Raw genomic sequence first — 27,280 nt, 5'->3', positions numbered from 1 at the left:
AAAAGAGAAAAAGCAATATATGGTGCAAACCAAGGAGAGAGCAAGATTGGTGTCGTACAGGGAGATCAAAACGATGGCTGAAGATAGTGGATAGATGGATAAAACTCCACCGAAAAGAACGCTGTTCCTAAATCTTGAATGAATCAATATATACTATTATTATAAAGAGGTAAGCTTTGTGAGTTTGTATGTTTAAATGTTTGAGGCGGGTAATTTCCGAAACTACCGAACTGATTTCAAAAATTATTTCACCGTTAAAATGGTACATTATCCAAGATTGGTATAGGCTATATTTTATCTCAAAATTCGAAGCGGAGCGAAGCCCCGGGCAGCATCTAGTATACTATAAAAATAAAAATTAGGAGGTGGACTCAAAATCAAAATCAAATCATTTATTCAGAAATTAGGCCTTCACAGGCACTTTTTCACGTCATATTCTAAATTAAGAAATTAGGCCTTCACAGGCACTTTAAGACAAATTAAATGATGTTTACCAAAGCTACACACTACTAGCATTTCGGAACGACCACTACTGTGAAGAAATGCCTTTGACTGGAGTCCAAACAAGGCTATATCTGTATGTATTTCAGGCTTCCAGGAAATCCTTCAAAAGTTGTGCTTCTATTGTCACGTTATTTTATATCAGTACATTTTTAAAGGGCTGCGATTGCAATGCGGACGAAATTATGTCTTGGACTTTTTGTTTCCCCGTCCCCAAGGACCTGGAGTTTGGGACTTAAAACACTGGACCCTGGTTAAAAATTCAGTTCAAATTGTAAGTCACACGCTTAGATCAATGGGTTTGGTTGTAACTTTGAGAAAACAGCTTTTTTCATTTTAGAATCCTTTATAGAATAGTAGGCTGCTGAACGTGTGATGTCCGTGGCGTTACAGGCTTCCATAGGCTGCGGTGACCACTTACCATCAGATGCGGCGTATGGCTGTTGCCTGTACGGTAGTATAAAATTGGGTTGCCTAATCATGAGAGACACAGATACGTTTTTGACAGACTAAAATTAAATTGAACTTAAATGACCAGTCAGCAAAGATTTACTTTGTCAAAACTTAATGTCTTCACGACTACTCCACTGTGACACTTAACTTGTACAAAATATGCAAATTTGTGCACTTTAACTGAATAGTGGTTTTAACTTTTTTATTCCAGCCCTGCGTGTCTGACAGACAGACGTTGCATTTCCTTATATATGTTAATTTATACGTTTATAATTACAATGGAAATGTCGATCGAGATCAAGACAGCGATCTATTTTATCCGCGTTTTTTTGTTCATAACCGTTTTGTTCATTCACGCGTGGTTGATGATTATAAACACATCAATATAGCAACTTAAAACGTAGGTTGCATTAACCCGCGCGCCGCTGGCATTCAGACAAAATGTCGTATATTTGCATTCTTCTGCGCAGGTTTTAGTTAACGTCATAATTGACTAGTGCAACCCACTCTTGCTGAGACGTTAAATGCTATTTTAATATGCAATTAATAAAGTTTAAGTATGTAGTACCTACCTATATAAAAACTAAACACACATTGTTTTGTTTTATAGCCGGAGAAATAGCAGAAATATTACAAATTTCTCTAGAATAATCAATCGAGTAAACCCGTAGACTAGCGCATAAACCTAATCTTGAATCCTCAGTAAGATATTAAGCTATGTACCAGGACACCATAAGTTACAGACAAGCAATATCTAAGGACCGAAAAATCCCGCGCAAGCCGAGCCCCGTTTGATTAATGTATGCCCTTGTCACAGTTATATTGCAATGGAACCCTTATATTCCCTAGAAATCCCTTACATCAGGAGGTGTTATTGCAAATCTAGGGTATATTAAAAAGGGCGCATATTCCTATTTATGTGACGTGGGCTCGAACACCTGGGCCCAAATTCACGGGGATCCGAACGCGGCGCTTCCGGGAGAAATATCGCCCGTTTTAGAGATTATTTTCCAGGTTTGTCTTGAGAATTTTGTGGTTGCCGTAGTTTATTCGATCCAAGTGGAGAATATAGATTTAGAGAAATTTCGCTTTCTTTGATGATGATATTCATGAACCAAATCAACATAATACATAAAATGTTGCTAACGACAAAAAATATTTCAAACACATGCATTATTTCACTATGAACTTGACTTACACGAGACATTTTAAGTAAATTAATGTAACGAAACTATTATCGTGCCAGTTTCGTGATGAAAATAGGAAAGAATCAACAAAAGTGTAAGCATGTCTAGATACTGGTACCAGAGCAACATAATTAAACTGAAGTTTGTCAATGCAACCATCGCGTCTTAAGGAAACATCTCATCGAAGTAAGCCAATTTGGAAGCACGTTGGTCAACTGTATACAACAACAAGTCCAATAACAACGTGTATTTACTCAGTTGACCGAGGTGGAGTCCCTTTAACACTTGTTTCGTTAGGTCCTAATTAACTTAAAAAACTTATGATCTCCCTGTCATCTTCTCAGAGATAAAGCGTCGAAGCATGAAGTCTGCTTTCCTGCTTTTTCTTCTCTAATTAATCCTGCTCCACACTCACTAATATCCTTAACGATTCTAAAAACTACTTTTTAGAGTGTAGTACGTCATTTATTGAACAAAAATGTACCTGATATGTGTTAGGTTGTTTTTGAGCGTTTATTTTTATGGTATCAAAAACTGCTTTACTCGGTAATAGCATAGTATGTATGGCACCGAAAATTTACAACAAAATTCCAAATCAATATAAAAGCTTAAATTTAAATCTATTTAAAAAGCACCTCAAGTATTTATTAACTGATAAATGTTATTATACTTTAAATGATTTCTTTAATGATAGACTCTGATAGAATTTAGGGCTAGTATAAGTACATTATAATTCTTTTTTTGTTTTGGATTTGTAGTGGATAGCATGCTCCTCTTTATTTATTTATATTTGCATACCTATATTCGGTAAAACGTGTAGGTCTAATTCATTTTGACTATTTGTACTCATGTTTTTGGCAAATAAATGTTTTCTTTCTTTATGGTATCAAATTTAGTCCTCCTCTTGGCTTTATTTGAGACGAAATCAAATATTGCAAAGGGAACATAACGCCTAGGTGTACTTACGAAGTTGACCAAAATTGCCCATTTCATATCTGGCGGGTATAGGGGGTGGGGGGCGGGGGTCGTTAAGATAAGGTATCAGTTGGAGTGGACACTCGGATAGAATATCTGTTTTTAGGGATGAAGGGTTCGCGATACGTGTTTACATCTCATGTCTCCCTGGTAGATGGCTGTACCATTTTCGTTAATTTTCTTCTAATTTAGTAGCTCTATTCTAGTGGGATAACTCTCGACGGAAACAGAAGAGTTTAACGTTTGTCCTTAGTGTGTCTATTTGTGAGGTTGTAGCTCTCAAACGAATCAAACGAAATTGTTTTTTTTTAAAGCGTTTTTTATGGCCCCCATCTCATTTTAGGGTATTACCATATAAAATAATAAATATAATAAACATAAAAATAAAATAGACACGGCATTTTTATTGATACATGTTAAATATAATTTAATCCCCTATTTTCCTATGTAAAAAGTTGTCTATTATCTTAATGATTTATCAAAACACCAATGAATATTTTGTACAAATATTTTGCGACCCCAACGTCAAGCATCCTAAGCAAACGAATCCGAGAGCGGAGATAATCTATCGGGAATCGAACCCAGGACAAACAGACAACCCTTTTGGCAAACGCGCTATCGGGTGTCGTATTAATTAACTAAGCAAAGGAAAGTCTTTTCATGTCAAAAATTCTTAGGAAAACACATTTTGGTGCCTATCTAGCTAAAATTTGATGTAAAAAAGTGAATGTATTTTTTTTGATAATCGATATCGATCGGATAAGAACAATTTGCTCGATTCTTTGCGATCGAAGGAGTAAATGAACAACACTAGTCACACCAAGACATCATGATGTGGAAGAGACGCATTTGATTTGTGTTACATACGAGAATTAAAATTCCAAATTCGAATTTCGGGCGTCGAATCCTCCTATCCCTTTCCGCGTTACGAAATGGATATAACTTCGTCTCACCTACACACTCTATATCCGGCAGATCCGAATTTCCGGGCGGACCGGCATTAAACGTCGTCGCCTTAAAAAGTGGGTAGTTTTCGGAAATCTCCTTACCGGATGGACGGAAATGATTTCTGTCGTCCTTCGGGCGTCCAGATGGATTCGGGCGGCCGTCAAAGATTATTGGTGGTAATGAATTCAGAATAGACACTTTTTTGATATATGATGGTATGCTACAGGTGGCGTTGTTGTCAATTAACTAAAACGTCGACTGTACAACAGAGAGAGACTGTAACTTGACACTCGGTATTGATCTTTACGCGACAGTAATAAGGGTGAATTTGCAATGAATTTTGGCAAGTATCTAACTCTGTTGTTGACTGCACATAAATGCTGTAAAGGTATAAGGCCCTCGCACGTATTAGGTATAGACAAATTAGGGCCCAAATCTCACATAAAATTAGCGACAATTTTAGAAATTCATTTTAGTGGATTTCATCTCTCACTGAATTTGTTAGCTTGTTTTATTTTATCTGTGCATTTGGTTTAACCAAGAACAACGACTGAATTATTACTTTATACGTACGTTGGTGTTAACGATTTTTCTCCATATTGGCAAAAATATGAGCCAACCAAAATGAAATATTATTATTTTTCAAAGAGTGCCACGCATTTTTTTCTTTTGTTCGAAATGTAATTTGCAGCCAGCACACTCGGATGCGTCCAAGCCAAAATATCCCCGGATATTTTCGTATCAAAATACGCGTCGCCAACGAGTATTTACGCATTTTAGGCGGCAAATAAAAAACCTTTTACCGTTTAATTCCCAGGATCCCTCAGTCCACGTCTTCCAATATTAATAAATTCTCATTCCGTGGATTCGCTTGCAATTTGCCGTCGCCTCTTCCAAGTAAAACTTACGACTCGCCCTTACCCTAAATAAAGCCAGGGTAGTCTGCGATTTTTAACGTCACTGGCCAGAAATTGAGATATATTTTTGTAAACTTAATTATCTATATTAACGCCCATATAAAAAAAAAACACAAGCACTGGTTTCTTTCAACTCTTTTTGTTACTATTTTTATGATATATATTTTTTAAATTCTTGGTTTGCAAATATATTTTTAACGTTTCCAATTTCCATTATGTCTTTGAGAGTATAAGGCTTCCTACGGCTTTATATGGATGTTAATGTAATGAATTCACAACAAACAATAATCACATTTAAATTCAAACAGAAAATTGCTTTGCCTACCAAAACAATTTACGACAATTGTTCTTAATGATATGTTTAATGATTACGCATGACACGACGACACGACGGGAATATTTTTTGCAGTTAAACATATAATTTTATATAAAAGCTGTGTCTAAGTAATAATCGTAAAGTACCAAGAGCGCATAAGAAATGGAGAGCATAACTCGCGTCTAAGTGCATAAATATGGTATAAATTCTTTGGTAACGTTTACTTCTCGGCTCCTATTCCGCTGCGGTGCCTCTCAAAGCGAACCCGATACTGACGTAACTCAACACCGCGTGTCTAGGAATTCCGCGTTTCTCAATATATACCTCCTCCGCTTTGTGATGTCCTGGTGTATTAATAAAATATAGAATATTTATTTTATAGCTATTGCTTTCAAAATCCAAAATAATCATAATAATCTAAACTCTGATGGTATCTCAAATTCTGACATTCTTTTCGATTGTGTTATTGCTAACACTGGTGTCAGAGGCTGATATGACTTTTACAACTACCCACCGACATCTGGACTCTTGATAGACCCAGGTTTTATCGAAAGCAATGGGTCAGACACATCGGAGTGTGGACGGGAGTCAAGTAATAGCTATTACAATCTGAATAAAACTAAATTTAGCGAGATAACGGCTAACATTCAATATGAGAAAGCGATGATTTAAGGTGATTTTTTGTGATTTCTTTTCTAGATATTCTTCCTCTCTGTAACGAATTGATTCATTGATTGATATAATTTTCTTATCTAGATACTCATATATATTTCTATGCTACCAGTTGCAACACGACACAGCATTGCCTCAAGGTGACTGCACTGGCATTGGTCCTGCTATTTGGGTCGATATGGACAGAACTCCGTGAAGGGTTAAGTTAAAAATGGCTTTACTATCAACAGTGAGTAGATGATATAATTTTTAGAAATGCTAACGGATACTACACTACGCAATAGTCGAGAGTAAAGGAGGGAAGAAAAGAAAAGGAGACACATGGTAACACTCAAATATTTCGATTGTTTTCATTATTTCTCGAAGTTATGCTTAGAAAACCGTGTGGATGTTTTTGTTTTTTTCTTTATTTCAGAAATGACATCAGATAATTAATAAGGCTATAGGACTGCGGTATACCAGGCGAACATAAAAGGCGAAGAGATCAAGAAACACGCAGAAGTAAACATCCAGAAACAATATGAAGTTGCGCGCCGCGGGGTCCCTGTCGCGGGATTACGGGGCTTATAATTATTTTTAGCCCCCTAGAACCCCCTGGAAGGGCTTACGGTCGCAATGTAGGATTTGTCGTAAGTCTCCCGACGTTATTCAATATTATTTCTTGCGAAAATTTTCGGGGGAGCTCGTACGCAGGTAAGGTATTAAGGAGATTTACCGGTGTCGCACGCTGTTGGATGAATTAATGATTAACACTTCGCGACGTGACGCTAATTATGGAAATAATATTGATAATAAATTAATAAGGTCCTAGAAATGTGATTTGATTGATTTTATTTCGTTGAAAGTCGTGAAAAGAATATGAAAATGTTAATATATCACGACCGATTGAAACTGAGCAATCGCTTTGACAAGCAGTGTTATAGGAGAGCTAACCCCAAGAAAGGCGTTAAGACTAGAAGAAGAAAAGAACAGAGAATAACCTAAGCAGTTCCTACAAATCAATAAAAAATCTAAAGCAATAGCCAATACGGACATTACTATTGATGACATTACAAATATTGGTTACATAGTTCTGAATAAATGCATGTATTCCATAAAACTTACACAGGATCACTTTCCTTTTTAGTCGAATTAATTCTTCGATCACGTCAGGCGGTTCGAATTGCAACCGCAAATCAAACATTCATATTTGAATTTCGAACATTCAACCTGTATGATTGAGCACTAGATTCGTTTGTTTCAAATATAGAACAGATACGTGGACCAATCGGGCCTGTTCTGAATTCAAACGGTGGCTGGCGCAGGTGGTGCGCTGTCACCGCGCGGCGTTCCATTTCCCGCTGCTGGTAATCGAATGAATATTACAAATGTCACTTTGACAGCTATGCAATTTCATGACCGGTATGTAGGTCGAATGATCTTTTTACGCCAATTTCAAGTGCATTGCAATCGAACGAAAATCAGACGATGTTTCAAAGAGAGGCAGGAGTGTTGATTAAAAATGGATTAGGTTGGATCGTAGAGTTAACATTGACATGTCCCGACCTATACCGGAACTGTTTTACAGGGAGCCCATAATGAAAGCACTTAGCGCTAAGCGAAGCAATTATAAGTAATTTGGAACGCGGTAATGGGCGTGGACAGCGACGCGCAAAAACGCGCCAAACTGAACACGCTAAAAGCCCCCTAATTCGATTGTCGATGCTCCTTTTTTAAACTTCGAACTCCGAAAACGCTGGCTGGAAATAAATCTTACACTTTAAAATTTTCAAAACTAGAATGACCGTTTTAATTTTAAACCAGCCAGTGTTCAGTCTCAATATTTTAGTACGAGCTAATTGTAAAAGGTTTTCGTAATTAAAATTCTCACTTATAACTCAACGAATCTCGGAAATTCGGGGAATTCATAGCCATAAAGAAAGTGGGATTCGGCGCGGCTCGCAGCGAATGAAACAGAAATACCAGGCTCAGGAGACTTTGCGAACGTCACCTGAACTGAACGGGCGCCTTCTTCGGCCTGGGTGATTTATGGGCGCAGATCCGGACCGGTAATGAAATTGCACCCCCCCCCCCACGGCACTTCCTCGCCCCCGCCACCCGCGGAAAGCCATTCTAGAAATTACTACGCAACACTGGGTTGCACTCGCGACTGTCTCTCGACTACTTGATACTAAACGTTTTATGGTAATGTAAATTTTAAAAAATCTATTTTTGTATCAATCATTTCATAATTGATTGTTTTAATGTTGAATTTTCCAAGGCAAAACGGCAAAAAATTTTGGCATTTGGCATAGCTGATACCTTGGATTAACACATACATTTGTTTGGAAAAAATCTGATAGTACATGGCGTTTTATAAAGTAGATGGCGCTTCTGGTCATAAACTCAAGTGATTTGGTGTTGGTAAACTGCAGCTCCCCATAGCAATTATCACGTCTATCCATTGCTTTCGTTTTGACGTAAATGACGGACAAGACAACCACACACATTTCTTCATTAACTTTATTTTTCAAACTCAATTTTTTTTAAAGCTAGCTCTATGTATTTGACAAATAAATAATTTTGTCACTCGCACAATACGTCATACAAAATGGCCGAAATTTAAAACAGCTACAAAATTGTTTCTGTGCTTAGAAATGTGACCCTTTCAAACGGCATTGTCTACGCAATGAAAAATTTATTGCTCTCCGGAAAATTTTAATTGAAAAGCTGTACAGCCGAGTACAATACACAACCAGTATTGGGCTAAAGTCTGGCCGAATAGACCTTTTAAAAACGACGAACCGGTTAAAAAATGTACACAGGGATTTTGCCCACTTTGACACCATTGTGGCATCGCCGCGCTATTGTAAATCTTTTTTTTTTTCAAACTTGGAACATGGTTGGGACAATAGTGACAATATGTAGGCATTTTATAGCAATTTCTGTTTACATGTCGGCTAATACTGGCATAAAAGCATAAAAGGTAGTTTCTGAATGTTGGCACACCTTCCGGTTTTCTGGATTCATCCGCTTTTCAGTTAGTTTTACTAACTGCTTGAAATTCATGTGTTGTCGGTTCGTTTAATACAGAAATGTTGAATATTCCTTTGGACACAGTGCAATTTCAAAAGGCTAAAATGACGTTTGGATGTCAAATTTACCAATGTGTAATTCTCGATTTTGAAAGTCTGCTGAATACATTTTTAAATTTCAGGATTGAAAACACTTTTCATTTAATTACCATAATTCATCTCCACGCTCGGTATTGCCGCAGTACCAGGACATCAGCATTACACAAGAGGTCACTCACCGTTAAGTGCTGAAACAGCCACGCCCGCAGGATATTCGTCGCGACCTTAGGGAAGATCCCTCTCTTCTTTTGGTTCTTCTTGCCGTTCGTGTCGTCGTCCTCCTCCCCCGTTCCCTCCCCGGAACCGATACTCGCGTTGCTGGCATCGCCTGTTGGGAAAAATTGAGATATATACGCATGGAGAAAATCAAAAATTATCAGGTATAGCAAATTAATAAAAATTACACCAAAAGTAACGCATTGCGAAGACAATGTTCGGTTTCGAATGGAAGCGTGTTCTTTTCATTATATTGGCGGAAATAACTCTATTTAAAGGATATCTGGCAACACCAGGTTTAATGGCTTTGTACTAGAGATTATACTTAGAGGTGATCCAGAAATCAAGGTAATGGTAAAAAAAATTGCCGTGAGAAACCAAACATAGATATGTACAACAGAGATATATTTGGAGTATCCTGTATTCCACGCACAGGCAAGACAAATTTCGCGTAATTATAATAATGTGTTAATCGCGAAGTACCAAGCGGTTAGAAATCGTAGGAGATGTTTCGCTTGCTCGCTTATCAACGTGCGTCTGGCATATTAATTAGAAACGCCAACTTGTATTTATTTAATCACCTGCCACACCACTGATTCGTATCTTTGGTACCTACGCTTAATTAATTCTTGGTATGTCGCACTCTGAGTATCTAGCGGGCTGTTGCGTAGATTTGTGTACGATAACGACGATTAAAACATAAAAATTTTGTACAAACGCCGTAATTTAAATTAAACATTATCATATAATACGTTAGGCACGACATTTAACTAACTATTAATAGAATTAATGATGTTAATGGTTCAATTTGGAAATTACAACGAAAATATATATCATTTTTTACGATTCGACGATCCACTCCGAATAATTCCTTCTCAGGTACCAGGAGAGCAGAAACGTGGAACACGATAAACAAATTAGTGTGCACTGAGCCGTATCAAATATTCAACGCAACAGGAACAAATCGAATCAGTACGTACGGGGGTGTGAGCTCCGTCTTATTTCTGCGCTTCTAGTAATTCTTGTTCGCTGTTAATAATAAACAAGCGAATGCTACGGTTTCGGTCGCCATAATCTTTTCTTTTCCTTTACCATTTTAGTGTGGCACGTAATGTGTTTTAAAATTTTGTCGATGAAATATTATTTGAATGATGAAACGCGACACAATGTATCGAATGTCTGCATATCGCATTCGGCCGGTGGCATGCACATTGTGATGGTAATAGGGGCAAAGTAATAAAATTACTCTTAGGCCATTACGCAGCGCCCCTCAGTGTTGCAAGCTACCCCAGAGCGATATAGGGTGTAGAAGACACAGTAAAACGGTTTCAGTTTGACAAAAACAACGGGATTATTGTCTGTGTAATTGTTTTATTCGTGTACGGAGATTTATTTCTCTGGATTTTATGTCGTTTTAAACTCAATGCATACAAATTTGCCTTTTGGCGTATACATTTCGCTTTTACATACCTATAGTTTTTGAGTGATTTCAGAATATGTGATTATCGATATCGATACTGAAAAAACGAATTTCTTCAAATAAATTTTCATTTATAAAATAAAATTAGATAGTTTCCTGACCAATATCACCCTGTATAAATATCAGCGTGCAAAATCAGAGTGCAGTTGCATAGAGCAGTGGATGTAATCCCCTAATTCATCTCGACCCACACCCGCACCACCCTAATGTCCCATAATACACCCCCGAAATGGACGCACAAACAAACACACAGCGTGCGAAAAGTCAAGAGAGTTTTATTTAGATTATACATTGTTTATTTGTAATGGCGTTCATTAGATCAATTTTAATTTATTAACAGACTAGCTAGGCAGGCGGCTTCGCCCGCGGTATTAACCAACATCATCGAATTTGCTCCTGCGATTTAGACAAGCGTGACAGACAGACATTTTACATTAATATTTATTAGTATTCACATGGAAATATGGACACTTTTCTGTCATCTACTTTTACGAGTCGAAATAAACAAATTTTATTAATTAGTTCATTAAGTAGTCGTTATGACCTTCTGTGTATCAGGAAGAGGGACAGGACTAAAACAATGGGACAATGAAACTCTTCTTTATTTATTAATTATTTGTCTATGATTGCAGGAGAATATATTAATTTTTACTTCAAACAAAAATCGGGGTAAATTGTCTATGAATTCACGCAGACGAAGCCGCGGTTGTAGCTAGTCCATACTAATATTATATAGAGATATTTGTATTTTTGTTCGTAATGGGTAAACTCAAAAACTACTAGGCCGATTTTGATGAAATTTGGCACAGAGATATGCGAAACCTTCAGTTTTATTATGGTTTTACCCGAGCGAAGCCGGAGCGAGCCGCTAGTCTTCAATAATTGACACCTACGCCGGGACGCTCATTAGCCATAATCCCCAGTGTTTGCTCCCATGGCGTCGGTAAGCCGATTTCAGTAACCGGACACCGAATCCGCGACCACGGTGCGGGAGCACGCGCCAAACCCACGGGATAATTTCAGAAAAGTACAAGTTACTTTAGTAAGGCGTAAAATAAACATACATATGTGAAGTTTCATGTATGTGTTTGTGGCCTAAAATGGGACCACACCATTCACCCCCGGGGATATCGTACAAGGCACTTAAGGGACACATTTAGCAGGTGATAGATTACAACCGTATTCCCGAAAAAGGTTGATGAGGCAGGCAGCCGGTCATAAAATCAGAGTTAAATCTTCAAAATTCAAGGTTTCTTTTTTGTGCGTACCTCGGGCTTCGGGCGTCACAGCTGTGAATGCAACCCGGAACACAGAAAGATGACAGAGATATGTTGACAGAACTTTCATAATAATTACCAAACTAGTAAAACATTGTAAAGCCAGTTTTAATAACTCATCGATAGTTTCCCCGCGGCGGCATCGACCGTGAGATTTATCGCGTGTCTCCCGCATTAGCGGCAATGAGTGCAGGACTATCGAGTTACGCCAATCAGGCGAAAGCACGCGTCGGCTAGTGATGGGATGTCGTCGATAATTTTACACACATCACTCTGTTACACAAAGCTTTGAGATTGCCGTATCTTTTTTTTGTAACAAAAATACATTATATTGTAAAAATAATTTTCGTGTATATAGCAAAGTCTTATCCTAACCCTTTTCTAGAAGCCCATAAAATGTAAGTTTTAATACAAAGTTTTCACGCATTTTTTCTTACTGAAATTTCGTTAAGTAAATACAATAGGTACAAGTACGGAAAAGGACATATACGGTGAAAGATATAAAAGAAACGCATTGAAAGAAAATTTCCCTTTTAAAAAGTAATTAATACAAAGTATAAAAGCAAAATGTCTCTGTTTGCTTCACTCTTGAATTGTAATAACAAATGGTAAACACGAATGATTGAAGCTGTGGTGGAAATCATGTTAATCATGACTTGAAATCCGACAGATTTTAGTGTCATCTAGTCCCATATTCTATGCTATTGTGTTAGCAATAACTCCCTGTACTCATAAGAAATAAATAAATAAATCTATTAGGACAAATCACAGAGATTGAGCTAGCCCCAAAGTAAGTTCGAGAATCATTTATTCGCACAAAATATGGCACAGAAAGATGTTAAAATTAAATAGTATCACATATTTTGCCAAACAATGGCATGCAAATGTAGGTACACAAATATCAATTAAACTCTAAAATTGTTAATTTCCAAGATTACATTATGTCAACAATAATTCATTTTATAATTTAATTTCAAATAAACACAATTTAATTTAGTCAAGTATAAGTAGCACATTTAAAACATTAGTTGTCATATTTAAAATTTATTGTTTAAAAATTCCTGAATATTATAGAAATATTTGTCTAGACTTGTGTTATGGGATACTAACTCAACGATATTATATTTTATAACATATACATATATAGATAAACATCCAAGACCCGGTTTTTTTATAGAGAAATTAGCTTGTTAGTTATAATATATTACTAAGATTGGTTTGACACAGTATCTGTCAACATCTGTATAAAATAAATCGGAAAATATCGATAATTTATCTGTATATGTTATCGTATCGATAACATGTCAATCACATCACTACACGACGACCGCCGTGTCGTAACACTGCCAATTTGATGGATTGCTTCTTTGCAATCCCTATTTGCAAACACCCTTATCTGGGCGAGGGGTGGGGGCTAATTAAAATTGGCACCCAAGAGTTTCACAAACTAAACTATACAGACACTATCAACCTTAATGCTTTGCATTAAAGTATATTTTAGATTTTTTTGGATAGGAGTTAATATTGTGTTGGTATTGGTTTGCATCAGGCTGTAACTTATGCTGCTGCTGACTGTACTTAGACTAAGTTAAACGTGTTCTTAAGCATAGTTCAAAATCCTTCTAATATTATTATATGCGAAAGTTTGTGAGATAGTTTATGTTTGTTTGTTAGTCTTTCACGCAAAAACTACTGGACGGATTGTTATGAAATTTGGTACACGGGTGGAATATAATCTGAAATAACACATAGGGTACTTTTATGCCGAAATTCCCACAGAAGCCGTGGAGCGCAACTAGTTCAATATAATTATAAGTATTATCTTAATGACGATAAATATTTTTATTAAATGACGATTATAAAATAAAACATTACTATTTTATAAGCAATTTTACATGCAATGTATGTATGCATGTCTTGTAATTCAATTATCTTCAGAGCTGATAGTTTGGATGACAATTATTATGATAAGCATGGCCTGGTGGTGCACCCAGGGACGGCTCCTGACGAGAGAAATCCTCAACGGTTTAATGAACGAACATGAAGTTTTTTGGTCACGCATTGAATGCAATACTGAACGTATTGACGTCAATAAAAGCTTGTGTCAAAAATGACATTTTTATATTAAGTCAAATTTGAAAAATCAATTGAAAATATGAAAATTGGTTACATATACAGTTGCGAATGAAACCACGTCATAGGACATTTAACAGTTAACGGATCTCGACAAGCAATAAATTAATATCCACAGTTAAAAATTAATGATAAATTTAAACGGTTTTATTTTCACAAGCATTGCAATTACAAAAATGTCCCGCATCATATTTATAACCTTTACGAATTGGCAACATCGGTGTCATATAATGCATTCGGAATCCCTTTAAATGAAACTTATTATCATATTTATAAGGGTTTAATTGAAAATTGCGAAAAAAAATTAATGAGACGCGTATGAGTAAGAATTTCGGGTTTTTAATGTGTAATTAATAAAATTTTACTTTCGAATTCGATACGAAATTAGCATAGACAGACATTGAAATGTGATTTTATCTTTAATTTTATTATTAATTCTCAGCAAAATTAATGAAATTAGAGATACACAAACGAATAAACACAGCTTTTCCCCCCGAATTTTACACGACGATCGCAGCTTGAAAATTGATCTATTTATTTCGTAAGCTACCAGGAAAACAAGACTTGAAAGTAATCACCCCAGCATAGAAATAAATAATATAGAGCTGATAGTCCCCCGAAGCGACGACGCAGCGTTCTAGCGAAATGCTGCGTGAGCTTAATTACGCGACGAGCGAGCGAAGCGAAAGTTTTGTGTACGTATTTCGTGTTTGATGAGTTGACAGTCTTATTGTACAATCATGTTGATTTAAGCACGAATTTACGATGAAGCGCTTTCGTGCGGCGACAATAATATGTACGAGATCCGCGCGCTGCTTTCCACTCGTAAAATTGTTTGATTTTATTTTTATTTAATTCTCCGATTGACCAATGTTATTATTGTAATCAAATTGCTTGAATTGTGTATTGGCTGTTTATAAATGGTTAAGAAAGAATCTTAAATCAAAACCGGCTGTTGCCGGCCGCAATTGATATTGGATGACAACATTTTTGAAGTTGATGTCTTTGAAGAAATTGCTACCGTTGGATTTTTAGCGTCATCTCATCTAAACTTAGAAAATACTAATAGTAACATTGGGAAATTTAATACAACTAAGAGTATTTTTAAGATAAAAGTCGTAGGTATCTAAATATTTTTTTTATATAATGTCATACTTGCTATTGCAAACAAATATAAAATGCCGCTCATATGCGCATCAACAAGGATATCGACACGTCAAATAGGAGCAAAGCCGAACTATTTACTAGTATAAGATTTAATTCATGATTAAAGCTAAAATGACTCAACCAAAACATAATTTCACAAAATGGCAAAGTAATTACACATGAACTGAAATAAAAGTTACGACAGTGCAGAATCAGAAGGACGCTAACCCTTACAATGGCGGATCACGTCTCCGCGATTACACGGCATTGAAAATTAGTTTAATATCTCAAATTGACGATTCCGCCCGGAACGGCCAATTAAGAGGGAATAACACTTGGAATGATCCTGCAGATAGCCAAGTTATGGGGTGCCTTTATGGACCATTAAGTGTGCCGTAACTCGGAGACGATCCACGAATATTTTGTACACACTAAATGTTTGAATTCACAACGATTCATGCCTAACGTTTGTCGCTTTTACGATATTGTGGCGGTTATAAAGCCTGACCCGCTTGGTTAGATTTAAGAGTCGGTTGTTTTAATGGTGGAAGTTGATTAGTTATGTATAACAGTTGCGGATTCGTGGACTATTGCTGAGTTAAGTACTCGCGTTGAAGGTTTGTCATTTTAAAGATATGTGTTATTCACGTTTCATTTCTTGTATTATTTGAATCTTTTTCAATTCGTAAGGCAGTAGTCAAATTGATTACAAATAAGTGAACGCTTCCATTGGCATCTTGTCATTTTTAATCAATGCAAATTACAATGTAAGTCAACTGAATACAACAAAACTTGCATTTCGTGGAATCCACTTGATCAGGGGGATCTACGAACCATGTGTCTTAAACTGGTCACAAAAGCAATTAACATAATGTTTATGCTATTAATTCGGCTTATAACCTTACAGTAATTTAAAACGTCAACAGCAATGCAGCAAAGACGCATCATTTTATCAGAATTATCCCGTTAACCTCGCCCATTGCAAGGAAGGTTATAACAAGATTACCGGCGACATATGTGTCGCCTATTACCAAATTCTCATCGCAAACCCCTCAGCATATTAAAGGATTAAAAATAGTAGCACCAAACGTCATTACCTCCCTCCAATGCCCATTCATCCGAGCATTGATTTCAATTTGAATTTTAATTGCGGAATATTATACAAAATTACATTGCTTAATATTCACCCCGGGCGCTGATTTTTGCATATTTTTAACCCGGCACCGAGTTCGGCTCTGGAGGGCCTGATAAAAATCGCATATATTAACTAAAAGGGCCGGATTTGGGCGCAGATAGTCAGGCGGTTTTCATTAATGCCGATACGATTGAGATAGGTGTGGTATTTTATTGCCGATACCCCGACTCTGGTTGGTTGTCATTTCTGTATTCCGAGATCCTAAATTAATATATGTATTTTTATTTTGTTACACACAAAATTTATACCTATGTATAATTTAGTATGTTAATTTTATACAACCATTTGTTGCAAAAAAAACAATATATTTTTAGGTATTTGCGCATCGTCAACTATGAACATTTAAAACACCGTTATTTTCAGCACAGATTTATGGATCACGTTAGAAACATCAGGTTTCTAAAAACATACGACTTAATTCTCAAGTTTTAAAATGATCGACACTATATAAAGGTTTCGCATTCAGTATAGAACATTTCAAACAGGTCGACAAACAACATATGCGATCGGGGCCAACACACTTACCCCGCACTTCACCAACTTCAACTCAATCTGTCCATAAACGTATGCAATTATACGTATTTGTAGTGATTACTTTAATTTAGCTCCAAATAAGAGCGTCTTTCGTAACCACCTTCAGGCTAGGCCATGTTTAGTTCGCTTTTAAATTAACATCTAATCACGAAGTAGAACCTTCGATGAATGGCATAGAACGAGCCGATTTTATTATAATTACCAACTAATTGCAGCCCACGGCGGCCTTTTAATAAAAATATCGTTTACTCTTAATTAAACTGTGTAGGTTAAGACTGTGAAATTAATGTGTAATAAAGTGATAAGAAAATTATAGCGGAAAAAATGTTTTTTAATAATACAAGCTAGACGTGTATTCTTTTCAAAATCGCTAAAAAAATTCAGGTCATAGTTACTCGACCTGAATTTTATTAGCGATTCGATCATCATTTTATTTTTATCTCAAATTCATCTCATATCTCAATCTCAAAAAAATTAATTGGCAGCTTTTTTTATTTCAAAATGATGTCTTTTGGTAAATAAAGTTTTGAATAATAAAAAAAGAATGTGTTTATGCTTTCAAATGTTCCGTCTTTTACACAAATTCCTAAAATTGTTATCTGTTTTTTTTTTTTTTAATTAATTTATGACGTATGACGTCTAGCAATATTTCATACGTCCATCTAAATCGAATGGCATACAATTTCGTCAGTGATGCATTCGATTTTTAGATCTGCCGACTGCATAATTTAATGGGGTTAAACTGCACCCGGGGTGGGTGGTAAGTGACGTTTATGACGGATGGCGGTGACGAGGGCCACGGGTTCGAATCCCGATTCGTAACATCATTAAAATGCAAATAAATGAAGACGTAAAGGGAATTTCAATGCTGTGATTAGATTAGTTAATATTCCAGTTTATAATATTAACATTTTGCATTTGAGAATGGTTATTTCTGTTAAGTAGAAAGATTACTTCGGCTAGGACGACGACTTCGACTGATTTAGTAACTTTTGACAATATTTTTCTTCTTGTGGCACAGTATCGCTTCTTCATTCCTCTTCTTCCCAGAAAAGATGATTGTTGAAGGCAGATGATGACTCTTCTCGATAACTTCGGTGACAGAATTCCCAAGATATTGTGTTTGGTCATTTTGTAACTAATCACTTTTGTTATCACTGGCTAAATCAGATGACAAAGCAATTCGAAAATATGTACTTTTAAAAACTGTGAATTAAAAAAAAAAATTAAAGAACACTCTAAATCTTGTGAAGTGGTAAACGCTAAATTTTAATTTTGCAAAACATTAAATCCATAGTGTTTCTTTCAGCGATGTTATCAAACGACATTTTTAAGTCCCAATGGGACACGACGTCACTAAAATAACACTACTTTGTTACATAGAGCTTATGGTTATGATTATGGCACGACTAAATAAAGAAGTCCAAACTAAATACGAAGCCTACCAGTTATATCTATGCAAATTCTAAGAAGCAATTAGCTTTTATATGTATGTACATTGAATCTCAGCATTAATATTCACGACAACTGTTGGTAGACTTCATAAAGTATGCGCTTGCGTCGAATAAGGAGCGCCGCGTAATAAGTCGCGCCAACTTAGGTACCTCAATAATTCGTTGCCGCAGGGGGCTTAGCAACTCTAGTCATTCCCTCGATTGAGAATTTTCGTTTAGCGTTCGGTTTTTGAAATTGGTACTTATTTTATTTACTGCCAGTATCTCACACTCGAACAGTTTGTAAATGGCTATGTATGTAGACGTATTTTTCTTCTTTTATGTTAATTTGTATTTGCATTCGTTTAAATCCACCAATACGGAGTTGGTGACACGGGTCCATTGCGGATTTCGACTCACCACTACTCACACTTGACCAATCCATCTCAGTGTTAACAATTTATAGTATTTGTTTATTTAAGATTTTAGTTTGCTAATAAGTACCATCGAGTTAATAGTGTCTCTATCGAATTTTCTGCACAGTAGTTCTTTTTTTTTCTTATACAGAAAAGGAAAGATCGCTTACGGCTGAAACACGCACTTGGTACAAACAACCGGTTGATACCAGGAGTGCATTAATCCAAGGAGCGCTGTGTGCGGCCTCTCATATCGCGTATTTATGAACACCGTTGCGACCATGATCGCCTGGTACCCACTTGTAACATTATACCTACACGTTGGTGATTAATTTGAGGTAAACTTGGTTTGTCCATGAATATTGTCATTATTTATTGTTGTCCACTTTGTTTCAAAATAAAAAAGTCGTGTCTGATTTCATAAACAAAAATAATCCGAAAGATTTTCATAGACACATTTTTATTTTAGACTTAGGTCCGGAGTTCTTTTGTATTAGATGTTCTAGCTATTCATTTAATTCAGCAACCAAACAGCGGCGTCGTTGTGTTCAGATTAGAAGGGTGAGAGAGACAGTGTGATTAGTACCGTGGCAAAATACCCAAGGCTATGACCAGGGCAATGCATCAGGACTCTTATCAGGTTGCTGTTGTGGACTGAGGTAATTGCTTATCATCAAAAAAAAAACTTTCTATGCTATAAATAACTTTTTTTCTGTTCGTTTCTCTGTTGGCCAAACCGATTTTACTTGTGTACCTGTACTGTGCATCACCTCATATCTCAAGACGTAAATTAATAACAAAAAGAGAATAAAAAGGTAAAGGAAATATTATCAAAAAACCAGACGATGTCATCGGCCTGTGCACAGATCATTTGATATTGAGGCAACACTGGCCACAAAATAAACAGGATCGAGAAGTAAATCTACTTTTTTAATAAACAAAACGACCCCGGTGGCGCAGTGGTAAAGTGCTTGCCTCTGAACCGAGAGGTCTCCGTTCGGGTCATGATGGAAAATGATCTTTTTCTGAATCACAATCACATTCACAATCTAATCTTGCCAAATTTCATCTTCATGGGCTCAGTAGTTTTCGGGATTTCGTGATACGTGAGTGAGTGTAGGTATACTATAAGTATATGGAAACTATTCAAAAACCACCGAACCTATTAAGGTAGCACCTAGTAAGGCAGTGAAATTACAATAGCAACACATAATTAACGTTTCCTTGAAACAATCCAAAAATAAATCACATGTTATTGAAAATGTTTTTTTTCATGTTTCTATACATTCACTGTTTTGTGTTCATATACTGATCATTTGATATTGAGGCAACTAAGGCGGCCGCGATAGGATCGCAAGCTTAACAAGCTGTACTTAAAATAGCTCTTAGGGTCCTCGTAATAAAGTCCCATCTGGTTCCTAATTAAAACACGACCAATCACTCAATCGGGTAAGATTCCAAACAGTGAAGTAATGCTTCGTAATAATTTTCTGTATATGTTACGGTAAATTCTTGATGTGGATGACGTAACATGCAAACTGTAAAGCTGTTGGGTACGAATCTGGCAACTGGCAGCGAATTATGTCCATATGAAGTCAATTCAAGTTCACTATATCTAAGATTTTATCCTGAGCGGCAAAATTTGGAATCATTCTGAAACCACATTCTTTATTCATTATTGACAACGCCACAATGACCCAAGAAATTTCTCCCTATATCCTTCATGTTTACTATACCGAAATTTCAACTTCCGTATACATAGGAAAAGTGGCGCCCAACGTGTAACCATCATTTTTTTGTTTCAGATACATTTGCATGCGATACGCGAGCTGAACACTGAGCCCGAAGTGTTTTGTATCTTTTAGCTTGCAGCTAATTGTTATTTGAATAAGGACGTGACCGAAATGTTATCAGAAACGATCGCCCTCGCAGTGCACACCCGGCGAATGCTAAACCGATTCAAAAAAACGTATTATGCGCTATAAATCTTAGTAATATCTATCCGTGACGAAAATGAGAAATTACTGCTACGGTAAGTCGCAATTTGCTTGGCAAAGGTGTGGAGGATCCCGCTAAAAACAAAGTTTATCCGCGCCAAAACATACAAGCCCCTGCCAACTATAGTGTTGGGCCAAATTTTATTTGTACGCGCATCAGAACGCTCTGTCATCAGCTGTCAACTGTCACATTTGAAATTCGAACGGGGTCCTACTACATCTAATTGAGCCGTTAGAGACGGCGCGAGCGGTCATTATCTGACCCTGTCGTAAAACGAGCATTTTACGATAGAGAGAGCACAAGCATTACCCGTAGGCGTGGAATAAATCAGGTGCAACACAAATATTACTGTCAGAGGCGCGGGCGTCATAAACGCGAGAGAGGTATTCGCAATCATTTATTTCGACTAAAATAAACACGGTCTGCGCGCGCCGCGTCGCATCGTTAAATGCAGTTTTGCTCATTTCGCAAATAATCCTGGGATTAACGTTGGATTGATGTGGAAGCGTTTTTGGAGCGCGCGTCTTGTGTCCATAAATAAGCGAATATATATTTGCCGCGTAATAAGCCCAGCGGCCGGCCAAATAGTAATTGCTGTAGGTTATGTTTTCCTAGTACTCTGTTAACGGTGGCTTAATTAAGTCCGTCTATTATTTATCGTTTGTTGGACGAGTTGTTGTTGTTGGCGGTATAATGTTGTTACTGTTCGATAAAGAAGTGTTGTGGGCGTAATGGGAGATATATAAACGAGTTTGCCCACCTCGGGAGCTATGACAAAAAGCGGGATAAAACAAAGTGTCGTGCGCCGCCCACCTCGTTACGCGGGTAACGTATGCCTGACGCAAAATTAAATATAGACGCGCGCGCGCCGATACACAAAATATTGACGCAACAGATAATCAAATTTTGTAGGAAAATAATTTTCAAAACTATCAATGAAAACTTCTTAGAAGCGTTGCATGTGTGTAAATAATTTAGTATTTACAATTAGAGTCAAAGCCAAAGAATTCATTCAGTAATTAGTCACAGGCACTTTTCGACGTTTTTCTAAAATTATTAAAGCATTATATTGAGTCGAATATTGCACTCCTACGCTGTTTATAAGTTCTTGCAACTAGTTTAGCAAAACGTATAATAAAAACTAACATTACAGTTCACACTGGCTGTTTATAAATACGTCTAAAATTTCCACCAGTTTAAAAAGAAACAGTGAATTCTTCATTCCACTTTTGAATTTGGAATGGAACGTTTCTTTTTCTGTAGAGCAAAGTGAAGTCATCACTGGCTATATTGCTATCAATCAGTGAGAGTCAACATCGCGAGCCGAGATCGCGTCACCTCAGGTCGCTGCGACGCGGATGTTTCAGCGGTGACGCAAACTGGTGTTCTGTTCTTAAATTTGTACTCGTATTGCTTTAGGATTAGCACCATTATTTCCTATATATTTGTTACTACCTTGTTTGTTACCTATTTGCGAATAATTATATTTTTTTCTTGTATTGGCCAAATGGTTTCCCATGATATGTCGAGATTTTTGTCAAGATACAGTCTGGGGAATATATAATAATTGACGTGCCGAATTCGCTGAATTTTAAATAGTGGCCAAAAATAACAACGAATAAATAGTGAACGTGGCGGCCGCGGCGTTGCGGTGGCAACCCTACAGACTGCGTTCAAAAATGTAAACACCGACGCCACGCCCGTTTATTTTTAATTACGGCACCACCGATGGCGTTTCCGAACGATCCTGAAATTCCACGGTGCCAGTACCGCTGCTTTTGTAAAGCTAATTGAACGTCCGTCGTGTAAAGGAACGAATTTTCGAATTTCGAACGCCTATAGCTTTCCACGTCAAGCAAAAGAATTGACTGAACAGTTTTATATTACATGATTGGCATTACTCTTTAAATTTTTTAGAATAGCAAGAAACAAAACAAATTTGAAATTAATAATAAATTCTTTTTTAATTTAGGTACGTAATATTGACGGAGTTAGCCATTCTAAAAATAAAATTAAAAATTATGTCACGCAAAAAGCGATAACCAATGGCTGGCCTACGCACTGGCCGCTAATATTTTATAGACAAGTAATTTATTTCGAACGAGCGAGCATTGTAGTCGACTGATTGGCCTCAACTCTTTTGTTCCAACTTTATGGAGTGCTAAATGTTGAGGACGTCGAGTTAAAATGTAAATTTATGCTGAATCCACGAGATTTATTTGATTCGTCTAACAAACAGTTCGGCGGAATATTAAGGAGAGTGCTCACTACGCTCTATTAATTTGCAAATTCTCTTTTAGGTTTGCATGTGACAAGTTTAACAATTTCAATGTGTTTTTAGAAACAACTGTAACTATAACTATAACAACAATATAGCTAGAAGACGCCATAGGTTTATGTGCGTGTGGTACGAGTGTTCCTTTTTAAAATTTCATTGTATGTTTACAAATTGAAGTAATTGTGAAAAATTCGGAGTGCAGAAAAAAAATTTGTTAAATCTATATTGAGAAAGTGGTGGTGACACAGTGTTCTAGATATATCTAGAACACTCAATCTGAACAATCGACATCTCAACATATATATTTAACATATAACTTGATATATGTTTAATATTTTCATGTGAAATAATTGTGACGAATTTGGAAAAACTATTCACAATTACTCAATTGATTTTAACGTTTTATCATCACAGGGCGTTTATTTTTTGAATTTCGAATAGTCCGTTTTTGTCAAGCACGAAAACATTAATTTTTCTTTTTCATCTGTGCAATTTCGAACACAATATTTATTAATTTCGATGCAAAGCTATAATGGAATGTTTGTTTGCATTTTAAAACTATGTTTATAACTAGATAAATGCATCAGTCTCCTTGTATAAAGTGCTGTTTTAAAATGTTGAAAACACGCCTTTACACTGCGACTATGTTGACAACGGATTAAGATAATCTTCAGTTTGGCTGAAGCAAGCTATTTTCGTTCCAGCCATACAGACACTCCTCTTATTTTTAAAATGCTTATTACGGACTTTCCGCTAAGTCGTTAAAGTAGCAAATAAAATTATAGCCGTCTCGTTCTTGCGCTCCTTTTTAGGTGAAACAAATCACCAATTAGATTTCTTATATGGCTTCAATTTATTATAACTTAGTTGTTGCCCGCGGCTTTGCCCGCGTATATTTCCACGGCAACAGTTATTTTTCCAGGATGAATGGTAACTTAGGTCCTTAGGTCCTTCTTCATACTTCAAACTACATATTATATGCCAAATTTCAAGAAGATTGGTTGAATAGGTAGACAGAGCGTGACGAGGTAACAACAAACAAACTTACTTTCGCATTTATATAATAAATTGAAGCAAAAATCTTCAAAACAAATTCAATAAAAGTTTATTTTTTAATAGCGAAATATTGTGTGCGACATACCTTCTCAATAAAAAAAGAGGGGTTTCCGATAAAAGCAACAACATGTAAACAATAAGTAGAATGCGAGTTTCACCTGCTTGGTACTAGGACATTATAAATATTGAGGAGGTGGCGGGCGCGCGCCGCATTTACATACGATGTTCAATTACAGACTCCCCGAATACGTAATGCCTTATATTTTTACGTTTACTGCACACAGCCTTCGGATGATTGTTTCCGCGGTAACGTTCATGTATTTTGCATGAAACACACCAAGCCTAAATTGGCGTTTATACTCCAAATGAGTCGTCATTTTGTATTCCATTTTTCCAAATTCAAAAAGTCGTGAGCATTTCTCGTAGACGCGTTGCGCCATCTGCCGACGAATAGCGGAACTACGTCGATTAAATCGATAAATCTGAATAGTGCTGTCAATGTCCGCTTCATAATCGTGTTACAAACTGATGTATCGATTTAGCTATATTTAGCAACAAAAAGATGTTAATTTCTCCCGAGAGCGATATGACAAAACGGCTGTGGTTGCGTCTAGTCGCGCAGACCGCAACGCTCCGCCACCCGCCAAGTATTATGGTTAGCTAGCTCTCGTTATCTTGTTTTATTGTCCGTTCGTTTGTCAGTTTTATTTACACTTTTTACAGTGCCCTAACAAGTTGGTTCCATCACCGCAAAGGTTGTGCGGTTGTCGCCCGCTAAGTGCGTGCTTAAAACCAATCTGTTAACTGTCGGGCTCGCATTTAATTTAAAACGATTTGGATATCAATAACCGTAAATATATTTCAAACCAGAGAATATTTTTTATACTACTTAGCAGGCACTTTTTATATGGTGTACTGTATAATAAAGACCTCATTCATTCATTCATTCATTCATTCAGATAAACAGGGGAAGTGCCATAGACTACAGTTTATGGATCATATAATGTAAGACTTTAGCGAAACTCGCGACGCGTCGTTACTATTCGTCTTCAAAATTTTCAAAGTCGCAATCCCTTTTTCTCTATTTGATCCAAGGTTTCGTAAAAATGACATTTATAGCTATTGTCCATAATTAATTATCAGCCATTTAATTAACTTACTACTGGGAAATTGACCGTCAAATGTGTTATGAACGATTATGAACGTAAATAAAATAAATAATAGTAATGACTAGCCTGTTTTTAATGGGTTTTAATAGAAACAAAGCTTGAACAATCGATAAATGATACGAAAACCATTAAATAAATAAAATAAATAATAAATAAATATATTGGGACAAATCACACAGATTGAGCTAGCCCCAAAGTTCTAGACTTGTATTATGAGATACTAACTCAACGATACTATATTTTATAACAAATACATATATAGATAAACATCCAAGACCCGGGCCAATCAGAAAAAGATTATTTTCCATCATGACCCGACCGGGGATCGAACCCGGGACCACTCGGTTCAGAGGCAAGCACTTTACCACTGCGCCACCGAGGTCTTCAAAGATTGACATTCCAATATAAGTCGAATACATCTCTGAACTTCAATTTCCCAACACTAATTTCCAGTGCGCGTCGTGACGCAATCCATCGATTCAACTAGGTATTGATTAAAATGGCTGCACAGCGGATACACCGGTGTAATCTGGTGTGATTATTTCAAATTGTCGACACATTACATTAGAGTAATCTCCAGTAATGGCGGCGTGATCGCAGCATTACGGTGTTGCCAGCTACGCCTGGCCCACTTGTGGGTAAATTATCTGTAAGTATAGTCTACCTTCTCAGTTTATGTGCGAAATGCATGATTGGAAATTGATAGCAAAATATAATGTAAAATCATAGACACTGATTAAAATCCTTTCCGTCATTTGCACACAATATTTATTAATGCTATAAAAATAATAAGTAACTGTTTATTCAGTTAAGTATGAGATCCAAATTGATTACAAGATTTATTGTCTCTTAAACACCGTTTTTTTTTTTTTGACGAAGTATGTTGCCGATACACTTCTGTAAACTTTTGAATTGAATAATTAAAAAAATTCCATAAAAAATATACACAAAAAATACTAATGAAAAAAAAATTGCATATATCAAAAATTGTCTTTCGACAATTTATCAAATTACAGACACATAAAACCAAGAATATGAACTTTCAACTCATTAGCGAGGCATTCAGTGCCTAACGGAATATTTCTTAAAAAGTTATTTGATAAAACTCAAGAGAGGCGGACAAAAATTCGAGAGCCTATCTCGATTGCCGCAATTAGTCATTTGTCAAAAAAATACGTCAAGAGATCGTATCTTCGTGCCCACAGATTACATTATTCACGCATTATACAGTTATTTACTTAAACTTCCATTGCTTCTATCAAACTTACGAGCGGCCCGCAATCAGAATGGATATTGACAGCGAGGCGGGAACGCGCGAAGGCGGCCATGACACTTTTTTCTTTTTCCAGCTGTCACAGATTCACAATACGGTGTGATTCGTTCATGCCTGTATCAATATCGCGTTTCTTTTTTCTTTTTTTTTTTTATTGCAAAATGACAAATTACATAAATCATGCAGTAGGTAGATAATAATGAAACCTATCCGTTGCTATGGTGCATAAGTCAATAACTTAATCTTGCTTTTCTTCCAAAGCTGGCATTGTCTTGTACAGAATAAATAAAAAACACATATAGGTCTGTGTTTTTTATTTATTTATTTTATTTATAAACTAGCTGCGACCTTGGGCTTCGCTCCCGTGGGAAATTCGGGGGAAAAAGTACCCTATGTGTTATTCCAGGTTACATTCTACCCGTGTATCAAATTTCATAATAATCGGGCCAGTAGATATTGCGTGAAAGAGTAACAAACATACACACATACATCCTCAAAAACTTTCGTATTTATAATATTAGTAGGGTAGGATAGTAGTATATAAATGTTACTTCTGAATGTTTCGTCTTTCTCGATGCTAATTTTAATCAAAAT

The 27,280-nt window shown here is 36.4% G+C and overlaps 1 protein-coding gene across 8 annotated transcripts in view; it reads right to left on the bottom strand.

Annotated features, from left to right (window-relative positions):
- hth (homothorax) overlaps positions 1-27,280 on the bottom strand; it is a 282,966-nt gene that overhangs the window by 98,148 nt on the left and 157,538 nt on the right. For all 8 annotated transcript variants that reach the window (XM_053757907.2, XM_053757911.2, XM_053757910.2 and 5 more), the window contains one exon: positions 9,262-9,410. In XM_053757907.2, coding sequence (XP_053613882.1) covers positions 9,262-9,410 — 149 coding nt within the window. The remainder of the gene's footprint in view (positions 1-9,261; positions 9,411-27,280) is intronic.

Source organism: Plodia interpunctella, chromosome 17 (genome assembly GCF_027563975.2).
Source record: "Plodia interpunctella isolate USDA-ARS_2022_Savannah chromosome 17, ilPloInte3.2, whole genome shotgun sequence".
Lineage (NCBI taxonomy): Eukaryota > Metazoa > Arthropoda > Insecta > Lepidoptera > Pyralidae > Plodia > Plodia interpunctella.
This window is presented reverse-complemented; position numbering and strand designations above follow the sequence as displayed.